The sequence below is a fragment of the Haliotis rufescens genome, unplaced genomic scaffold (genome assembly GCF_023055435.1).
Source record: "Haliotis rufescens isolate VD_foot unplaced genomic scaffold, xgHalRufe1.0.p SCAF_56, whole genome shotgun sequence".
In the NCBI taxonomy this organism is placed as follows: domain Eukaryota; kingdom Metazoa; phylum Mollusca; class Gastropoda; order Lepetellida; family Haliotidae; genus Haliotis; species Haliotis rufescens.
The window spans coordinates 2,597,336-2,607,973 of record NW_025964290.1 but is presented as its reverse complement, the minus strand read 5'-3'; the positions used below and the strand labels follow the sequence as shown (position 1 = coordinate 2,607,973).

At 47.5% G+C, this 10,638-nt stretch overlaps 1 protein-coding gene across 2 annotated transcripts; it reads left to right on the top strand.

Moving 5' to 3' along the window:
• Positions 1 to 21: 21 nt before the first annotated feature.
• Positions 22 to 10,398, top strand: LOC124141701 (proline-rich protein 36-like). Of its 2 annotated transcripts, XM_046509759.2 has the most exons (7): positions 22 to 1,808; positions 2,423 to 2,622; positions 4,828 to 4,891; positions 5,038 to 5,236; positions 5,497 to 5,653; positions 6,319 to 6,845; positions 7,818 to 10,398. In XM_046509759.2, the coding sequence occupies exons 6-7, from the start codon at positions 6,843 to 6,845 to the stop codon at positions 9,942 to 9,944; spliced, it is 2,130 nt and encodes a 709-aa protein (XP_046365715.2). In that variant the 5' UTR covers positions 22 to 1,808; positions 2,423 to 2,622; positions 4,828 to 4,891; positions 5,038 to 5,236; positions 5,497 to 5,653; positions 6,319 to 6,842; the 3' UTR covers positions 9,945 to 10,398. The 2 variants fall into 2 exon arrangements, with proteins under 2 accessions (XP_046365715.2, XP_048241231.1); XM_048385274.1 differs by lacking the exon at positions 6,319 to 6,845.
• The last annotated feature ends 240 nt before the right edge of the window (positions 10,399 to 10,638 follow it).

Below are 10,638 nucleotides of genomic sequence, written 5' to 3'. Positions count from 1 at the left end.
GGCAGTAGTAGCCATTACACAATGTCGCTTGCACAACTGGTTGTAACCGAGCATTGTGTATATCGGGGATGGCTTTATAACGGGGAATGTAGAGTATGATGGGAATCATTTATATGCTGAAGGGATGTATTGTGTAATCGGCTGCTGTTATAGGGAAGCGTTATAGCGGGAATGCTGGAGTGAGCGAGTATGTTTTTTACGTCGCTTTTAGCAAAATTCCAGCAATATCACAGCGGGGGACAGCAGAAATGGGCTTCTCACATTGTAACCATGTGGGACTGGAACCCGAGAATTTGGTGTGTGGGGCGGACGCTATAACCACGAGGCTGCCACACCGCCCCGGGTATGCTTATACACAGAGCACGCATATATGATCAGTTACAATGTCTTCAAATGTCGCTTTAACAAATACAGCACACTTTTAACATAACTTAACTATTATTATTGTTTAATCCATTTTCAGACACTGTTGTTAGATTAATGACTAACAAATACCTGTATCTAAGTCCGCAGTCACCAAATATATTAAATGTTGAATTCTTAGACAATAGAACATATAACACATTGGGAAAGGGTCGGACATAGAGATAAGGGTGGACATAGAGAAAGGGGTGGACATAGAGATAGGGGATGACGTAGCTAAAGGGTGGACATAGAGAAAGGGGTGGACGTAGAGAAAGGGGTGGACGTAGCTAAAGGGTGGACGTAGCTAAAGGGTGGACGTAGAGAAAGGGTCGGACATAGAGATAAGGGTGGAAATAGAGAAAGGGGATGACGTAGCTAAAGGGTGGACATAGAGAAAGGGGTGGACGTAGCTAAAGGGTGGACGTAGCTAAAGGGTGGACGTAGCTTAAGGGTGGACATAGAGAAAGGAGTGGACGTAGCTAAAGGGTTGACATAGAGAAAGGGGTGGACGTAGCTAAAGGGTGGACATAGAGAAAGGGGTGGACGTAGCTAAAGGGTGGACATAGAGAAATGGGGTGGACGTAGCTAAAGGGTGGACACTGAGAAAGGGTTGGACGTAGCTAAAGGGTGGACACTGAGAAAGGGGTGGACGTAGCTAAAGGGTGGACATAGAGAAAGGGGTGGACGTAGCTAAAGGATGGACACTGAGAAAGGGGTTGACGTAGCTAAAGGGTGGACATAGAGAAGGGTGTGGACGTAGCTAAAGGGTGGACATAGAGAAAGGGGTGGACGTAGCTCAAGGGTGGACACTGAGAAAGGGGTGGACGTAGCTAAAGGGTGGACATAGAGAAAGGGGTGGACGTAGCTAAAGGGTGGACATAGAGAAAGGGGTGGACGTAGCTAAAGGGTGGACATAGAGAAAGGGGTTGGCATAGCTATATACATGGACTCAGGAAATCAGCTTAGGCAGAATGAAGGGGTTTTGACATTTAGTTCATAACTTACATTGATGACTAAGCGTTGTTTACATGTCAGGGTTAACGCTGGTTATTGTAGACATGTGTTATTACATATTGTGGATAACATATGTAAAATCTCCTTGACGAAACGATGTGTGTTTTACTGTCGTTACAGGTATGCGTGAAGCCCATTTCTGGTGTCACCGTCGTGATATTGCTGGAATATTGCTAAAAGCGGCGTAAAACCACACTCACTCACTCCATGACGAACACGTGCACTGTCTGTGTCTATAGGTGCATGGCTACACGCGTACATGATGACAACACATACACTCTTTCAGGGTCTCCCACAGGCAGCAACATCAATGGCAACAACGTTAACAGCGACAACAGTGGCAACGACTTCGGTCACAATGGCGACACCGACGGTGCCAACTATGCTAGGTAGTTAATTGTCATTGGCAGTTTAAGATTCCATTTTGAACGACAAGTCACTCTTGCCGTTTACCCTAAGATGCCTGAATTAATAGTCCTTGACATGTGAAAGTGAGCTTATTTTAGAGTTTAGATCCACCATCGGTTTTTCTTAATTGCCTCAGCATTTCAGTTAAACCTCGTATTTCAACACTCCTGTGCATAACAACAAAATGTTCTGTAAAAACACCTCGTGGTGATTCCGGGTTAAAAATGGTCCTCAGCTACCAGTGCTGGTAGTGAGTTTTGTTTTGTTGTTGTTAAACTTTGCACTCAGCAATGTTCCAGGTATATAACGGCGGTCTGTAAATAATCGAGTCTGGAGCGAGTAACGGGATCGGATGGTCAGGCTTTCTGACCTGGTTGATGCATGTCATCGTATCCCAATTGCGTGAATCGATGCCCGTGATGTCAATCACTGGATTGTCTGTTTAAGACTCGATTATTTACAGATCGCCGTCACATACCTGTAATATATATTACAGACAATTTATTCGTAATTTATTCATTTACGAACAGTTATTTCTTCATTATAAGATACTTTTATACCATTCTGTTTCTTCATTGGGTATTATTTCTCTCAGAATCAGGCGGCAAGTAACAGAAGGCGGGAGCAGAGACACCGTCAAAGGACAGCAGTTACGGCAACGGCAACACCAACAACACCAACAGCGGCAGCAAGAGCGAATGGCGGAAAACGTGAGAGCGGCAACAGCAACAGCGGCAACGGCAACAGCCTAACCAGGAGCTGCTGTGTGTATTGGATGAAGCGCAGAGGACTTCGGTAAGATTTTATTTCATCATCTGTTATTAATTGAGATTTCATTATGAGACTGTGGAAGTACTGGCTTGTCAAGTCCTTACCTCCTTGACAGAACTACCACAGTCACTCCTTATGCACTGTCATCAGTTCGTGAAAGAATCCGATATCTGACAATAGTACGTTAGGGTGTTTCATTTCACACCCGTGACGATCCGGGGTAAAATAGGTCTTCAGCAACCCATGCTTGCCGTAAAAGGCGACTATGCTTGTAGTAAGAGGCGACTAACGGGATCGGGTGGTCAGGCTCGCTGACTTGGTTGATGCATGTCATCGTACCCTAATTACGTGGATCGTTACTCATGATGTCAATCACCGGATTGTCTGGTCCAAACTCGATTATTTTTACCCACAAACTCCAATGGCAACAAACTAGATGTACATCCCCAATGAAAATATTACTACTAGTAGAATATCTTCTTTTTAACGTAAAACAGCCTAAGGACACTATGTGTTAGATTGAGAGTTGAACAGCAATATTCCAGATATATGGTGGCATCTTCACTGGTCAGACTCGCCTACCTGGGTGATGCATGTCATCGTATTCAATTGCGATCGATGCTCACGATGTCAATCACTGGATTGTCTTGTCCAGACTCGATTATTTACAGAACGCCGTCATATAGCTGGAATATTGCTGAGTGCAGCGTTAAACAACCAACCAACCAACCAACCTACCAGGCATTAACCAAAACATTTACACCCACGATGGTATTTCCATAATACTGGTACATAATTACACATATCCCTCACTCCCCACCCACCCCAATCTAGATTTTCATGCATCCATATTCAAAAATAGACACAGTGATCACTGATATGGCTTGATTCCACTGTGAAGCCTCATGTGTGCCTTCAGATGACCTGATTTTGTAAATGTTTTCTCACATTCAACACACTTGTAAGGCCTGATTCCGCTGTGCAGCCTCATGTGTGACTTCAGGGAATGTGATTGTGTGAATCTTTTCCCACATTCAACACATTGATACGGCTTGATTCCACTGTGTATCTTCATGTGTGTCTTTAGAGCACTTGATATTGTAAATCTTTTCCCACAATCAACACATTCATAAGGCTTGATTCCACTGTGAATCATCATGTGTGTCTTTAGAGCACTTGATATTGTAAATCTTTCCCCACATTCAACACATTGATAAGGCTTGATTCCACTGTGAATACTCATGTGAGTCTTCAGAGCACTTGCTATTTTAAATGTTTTCCCACATTGAACACACTGATAAGGCTTGATTCCACTGTGCATCCTTATGTGTGTCTGCAGAGAACCTGATACTGCAAACGTTTTCTCACACACCATGCACTGATAATGCATGTTTATCAACAAACAAACAAAGTTTATCACATATGGGGGCATGGATGGCCCAGTCATCTAAGGCGCCGCAGTGAGCTGTGCAGAGTTCCTTAAGCATGTCAGAAACCTGTGACCGTTTCGATGTTTCTCACCGCCCTGCTCGTGGGTTTCACCAGTGTGGTAAACGTATGAGACACGCATCACATTGGGTTTCCTTCATCCCCTCTAAGCTGACACGCCGTGATATAAATGTAATCCTGTTCAAGCTGCGTTAAACCTCACTCACTTAAAGAACATATATACAATGTTGTCAGTTAGTCGACCTGATTGGCGAAGCTAGCTACCTCTAGACGCTGGTCCCACACTAAGCAGATACTTCATCGTAATACTGATTGTCAGACAGTTTTATTCGGTAAAAGGCCTATGTCCAAAAATACGCACAAAAAGCATGATCGTGCATGAGCATTTTATATCAAATTGCTATTTCTAGTTTTTATTAACATGATATAGAATTATCAGACATTTCTTAGAAAAGCAATCTAATTACTTTGCAGGATACAAATATTATGAATTGTATGATATTTACTAAAATATTTTACAATCAACTTTAATAGGAGTAGGAATCAGACACAGAATATGTGTCAGCAAACAGGCCTTTAAACTTCCATGACATACACTATCTTTCAATGTTTATGATATTTTCATATCTGCCAGTCTCAACAGCAGGCTTGAAATAGCCAGATGTAATTCTAGAAAAGGATGTTCAATGAGTTGTATCGTTATCATATATATTCCTGGTCAGTGGGACTGTGTTCCTATTGGCTGAGTGAGGGTCTACGTATTGTCTGTTGTCATTACAGAGCAGGGGAAGGATCCGCAAGCCGGCGGGTTTTGTGCAGATGACGCTGGGAGGAAGGATGTCGAGTAAGTTCACCGCGATGTCTACATCTGTGTGGGAACATTTTTCCGGGAGTAAATTGGTGTATGTTGGCCAAGTATAGGTGTTGCCACCCTGGTGTTTAAATGGTCTGTTTCCACAGATGTTAACGAAAATCTGCTAACCACTTCAGGCGTTGTCACGAAGGATCAGGCTTAAGTCATTCGGAAAAGGCGGAGATAGATTTCGAGCCTCGGTTGTCACAACCACAGCCTCAGCCTCAGCCTCAGCCTCCAGCTGTCATTGATCTCAGTCAACAGCCGAGCAGTCAATGAGCAAGTTCTCCTCCACCGTCGGCGACCACGTTCATCTGGTGTTATCTCCCAGATGCGGTAAGTAACACTAAAGTTTTAAACTAATCATTTATACTATTGGAATCAATTCTTTAGGACAAACATTTTCCCGTAATTTTGAATCAAAATTGACGTCAGCTTTATATCTCACCTTAACAACTGTTATCTTACTGCATGAATTCCCGATACTCGCCCGTCCACTATCAACAACTTCAAAACGGACATGAACTGATCGTCATGTTTGTTTACAAAAGTGATTGAATAATTCTGAAATAAACAAAATATTGTTTCTTCTTCAGGTGTGATGACAAGCTACCTTCTCCAACACCTATGCCAATTACACTGCTTCATGTGCAGGAATTGGCACCCTCTGATACATTCGATATCCATGTATCTTATCACTGAATCATACAAATCATTTCAATCCACCAAGATCCAAAGATGACAACTTAACAGGTTGGTGTTATCAGGATCTGTATGTCTAAACCTTGGTACAACGTCCTGCTTTTGACACGATCGTCCTCCTACAAGTCCCGGATGTTCATGTGTACCTCCTGATGACTCGGCAGCTCTGAGGTGTTGAGGGGCGTTTCATATTTCATGGCTCATATTCCAACCTAAAACACCCGCTAACACCTTTTAGTTGAACGATGACTCGGTTGTATTCACAAGCATCTTCTCGGGTAATTGCATTTGGTGAACGTCTTTAGTCACGGGAATGTGACAGATATTAGTACAGGAAGTTTGTACTCGCATTGAAATGAGCATGTGAGATCTCACAGGTATGTTAACTACATTTGGTTAAAGCGTCACCTCAACAAGATATTTTTGTTTGTATTCTTGAGACAATGAGTTAAAGAGGATATTCCTAATCATGTGCGGTCCTATGGTAGGATGTTGGCAGGATCAGTCTACAACTAAGATGGATGGATGATCACTTCACCTATTGATGGTTAAAAGGTATGCCACTCACTTATAGACAGACTGTTCCAAACAACTTTCTTAAGACATACAGGTCTCATAGAGAGTATTCCTTATAGAACACCCCTTTGATGAATTTAATTCTAAATAATTGTTCCTGTGTGAGAAATGACTTGTGATCACAATCTGTACTCGTACAGGCACCCTTGCCGCAGCTGTACACCACGCCCGTCTACCACGCCCGTCTACCACGCCCACCTACAACAACCGTCTACCACACCCGTCTTCCACACCCGTCTACAAAAGCCCATCTTCCACACCCGTCTACCACGCCCGTCTACCACGCCCGCCTACAACACCCGTCTACCACGCCCGCCTACAACAACCGTCTACCACGCCCGTCTACCACACCCGTCTACCACGCCCGCCTACAACACCCGTCTTCCACGCCCGTCTACCACACCCGTCTACCACGCCTGCCTACAACACCCGCCTACAACACCCGTCTTCCACGCCCGTCTACCACGCCCGCCTACAACACTCGTCTACCACGCCCGCCTACAACACCCGCCTACAACACCCGCCTACAACACCCGTCTACCACGCCCGCCTACAACACCCGTCTACCACGCCCGCCTACAACACCCGTCTACCACGCCCGCCTAAACAGCACCCGTCTACCACGCCCGCCTACAACACCCGTCTCCCACTCCTGCTATTGTCTATGGTGTGTGTATGAACACTAGATCCCTGCTATTTAACTGGATACTTTATATACACAAGGAAGATAGGAAACATATAGAGACGCCCCTCTATTGCACCTAAAGCCACAGACACCAGTTGACAAATGATAATATCAACATTGTAAATAGAGGTTATCATGCGAGTGTATTTTGGGATAACAAATATCCTGTATTAGGAACAGGTATTGCATTTAATGAGCATTTAACAGTTCTTCTATGTGCCCTCGGGGTCACGGGTGGCCCAGTTGTCTGAGGCGCCGCTATTCGCTGTGCAGAGTTGCGTCCCTTGGGCACGCCATAAACCTATGATTGTGGGTTCGAATCCCGGTTCGCCCCGATTATGTTTCTAGGTTTGTCAGCACCATACACGTGTTCGTGGGTTTTGCCGAAGTGGTAAACGTCTGTGACCTGCATCACTTCGGGCTTTCCTCCCACATTTAGTTGACACGTCACAATATAACTTGAATACTGTTTAAAGCGGCGTTAAACCCAACTCACTCACTCTATGTGCTCTCGGGGGTGACCCGGGGCAAAATAGGTCACCCAGTACCTTTTGCTTGTGTGATTGTACTAGCGTTGATCATTCGCTTGTCAGTGAAATGTTAGCTGTTATATTGCTAACTGCGACGTTCTACAAATTTCACCCCCACATTTTTCTGCATACAATGGTAATGCCTCTCTTAGATCTAAGAGCTCTGACGCATCTGATAGTGTGTAAAGAGGATTTTTTTTTCAATTTATACATTTTCCAATCACAATAACATATGTTGACATACATCTGAGGACTGCCTTTATGCAGACAATAAAGGCGCATTAAATAGAAAACCAATGAATATCGAGTGTGTTCAGGGAATTCGTTAAATAACTTGTTTATCTGACATGTGCTGAAATAACACGAGTGACCTTAACATTTCTATGAATTAAGAATGAAATTTTCAAAGATAAATTTCTTTCAGGTGTGGCCGTTGCCACCCACCTCAATCGCCACCCACCTCAGTTGCCATCCGCCTCAGATGCCACCCACCTCAGTTGCCACCCGCCTCAGATGCCACCCACCTCAGATGCCACCCGCCTCAGATGCCACCCGCCTCAGATGCCACCAATCTCAGATGCCACCCACCTCAGATGCCACCCATCTCAGATGCCACCCGCCTCAGATGCCATCCGCCTCCGATGACCCCCATCTCAGATGCCACCCGCCTCAGATGCCACCAATCTCAGATGCCACCCGCCTCAGATGCCACCCACCTCAGATGCCACCCGCCTCAGTCGCCATCCGCCTCAGATGCCACCTACCTCAGATGCCACCCGCCTCAGATGCCACCCGCCTCAGATGCCCCCCATCACAGATGCCACCCGCCTCAGATGCCACCCGCCTCAGATGCCACCCGCCTCAGATGCCCCCCATCTCAGATGCCACCCGCCTCAGATGCCACCCGCCTCAGTTGTCACCCATCTCAGATGCCACCCGCCTCAGATGCCACCCGCCTCAGATGCCACCCATCTCAGATGCTTCCCGCCTCAGTTGCCACCCGCCTCAGTTGCCACCCGCCTCAGTTGCCAGCCATCTCAGATGCCACCCGCCTCAGTTGCCACCCACCTCAGTTGCCACCCACCTCAGATGCCACTCGCCTCAGATGCCACCCACCTCAGATGCCAACCGCCTCAGATGCCACCCGCATCAGTTGCCACCCGCCTCAGATGCCACCCGCCTCAGATGCCACCCATCTCAGATTTGCGCCTCAGTTGCCAGCCATCTCATTTGTCACCCGCCTCAGTTGCCACCCGCCTCAGTTGCCACCCACCTCAGATGCCACCCGCCTCAGTTGCCAGCCATCTCAGTTGTCACCCGCCTCAGTTGCCACCCATCTCAGTTGCCACCCGCCTCAGTTGTCACCCGCCTCGGATGCCACCAACCTCAGTTGTCACCCGCCTCAGTTGCCACCCGCCTCAGCTGCCACCCACCTCAGATGCCACCCGCCTCAGTTGCCAGCAACCCCAGTTGCCAGCAACCTCAGCCGCCACCCGCCTCAGATGCCACCCATCTCAGATGCTTCCCGCCTCAGTTGCCAGCCATCTCATTTGTCACCCGCCTCTGTTGTCACATGCCTCAGTTGTCACCCGCCTCAGTTGTCACCCGCCTCAGTTGTCACCCGCCTCAGTTGCCACCCGCCTCAGTTGTAACCCGCCTCAGTTGTCACCCGCCTCAGTTGCCACCCGCCTCAGCTGTCACCCGCCTCAGTTGCCACCCGCCTCAGTTGTCACCCGCCTCAGTTGTCACCCGCCTCAGTTGCCACCCGCCTCAGTTGTCACCCGCCTCAGTTGTCACCCGCCTCAGTTGTCACCCGCCTCAGTTGCCACCCGCCTCAGTTGTCACCCGCCTCATTTGTCACCCGCCTCAGTTGCCACCCGCCTCAGTTGCCGGCAACCCCAGTTGCCACCTACCTCAGTTGCCACCCTTCTCAGTTGCCACCTACCTCATTTGTCACCCGCCTCAGATGCCACCCGCCTCAGTTGCCACCCGCCTCAGTTGCCAGCCATCTCATTTGTCGCCCGCCTCAGTTGCCACCCGCCTCAGTTGCCACCAACCCCAGTTGCCACCCATCTCAGATGCCATCCGCCTCAGATGCCAGCCATCTCAGTTGTCACCCGCCTCAGTTGTCACCCGCCTCAGTTGCCACCCATCTCAGTTGCCACCCGCCTCAGTTGTCACCCGCCTCGGATGCCACCAACCTCAGTTGCCACCCGCCTCAGTTGCCACCCGCCTCAGTTGCAACCCGCTTCAGTTGCCACCCGCCTCAGTTGCCACCCGCCTCAGTTGTCACCCGCCTCAGTTGCCACCCGCCTCAGTTGTCACCCGCCTCAGTTGCCACCCGCCTCAGTTGCCACCCGCCTCAGTTGCCACCCACCTCAGTTGCCACCCACCTCAGTTGCCACCCGCCTCTGTTGCCACCCACCTCAGTTGCCACCCACCTCAGTTGCCACCCGTCTCAGTTGCCACCTGCCACCCGCCTCAGTTGCCACCCGCCTCAGATGCCACCCATCTCAGCAGCTCAAAGTGTGAACAGCGAATAGTCTTGTGAAGCTCAAACATATGGTCAAATGTGTGTGTGACGTCACCAACCTCCAACCCCATCTAACAATGTTATGCAACGACGCTCTGGTTGGACATGTCGAACGTGCTCTACTCGAGCAACAACCTTGCACTATTCAGGGGACACAAGCCAGACAATGGAAATTAATTTCGTGTCTAAAACCATTGCATTCACAATGTTTTATCAATTATAGTCCCATGTTTCCACGTCCATAATCCACACAATGTTGCTGCAATATTGATTCAGTGTTGTAAGACTAACTGACTGAACATCTCATGCTGTCCCTAACAGGCGTGCAAGTCCTATTAGTCAACTTATCATAATTTATCATCCAAAACTGGCTCCCACAGGAGATATTGCTACACTGTAGATATCGCTGCAATGAAATTACATCACAATGCTTTGCAGACCATTGTGACATCACTGGTTACCATGACGTCACAATCAAATGACATCACTAATGGCTCTGCTACTGAAGCTGTTAGCAGTACTTTTTACACTGAAGACAGTGAAAAAGTTGGAAGAATGATGTTGGATGATAAATAAAATCTCACCCTCGTGTCTTTTGACATCAAATATATCAACACTCGTTGATAAAAGAGGCAAAAATCCTCGGCAAGCTTCGGAATTTTTCCACTTTTATCAACTCGTGTTGATATATTTGATATCAAAAGACACTCGG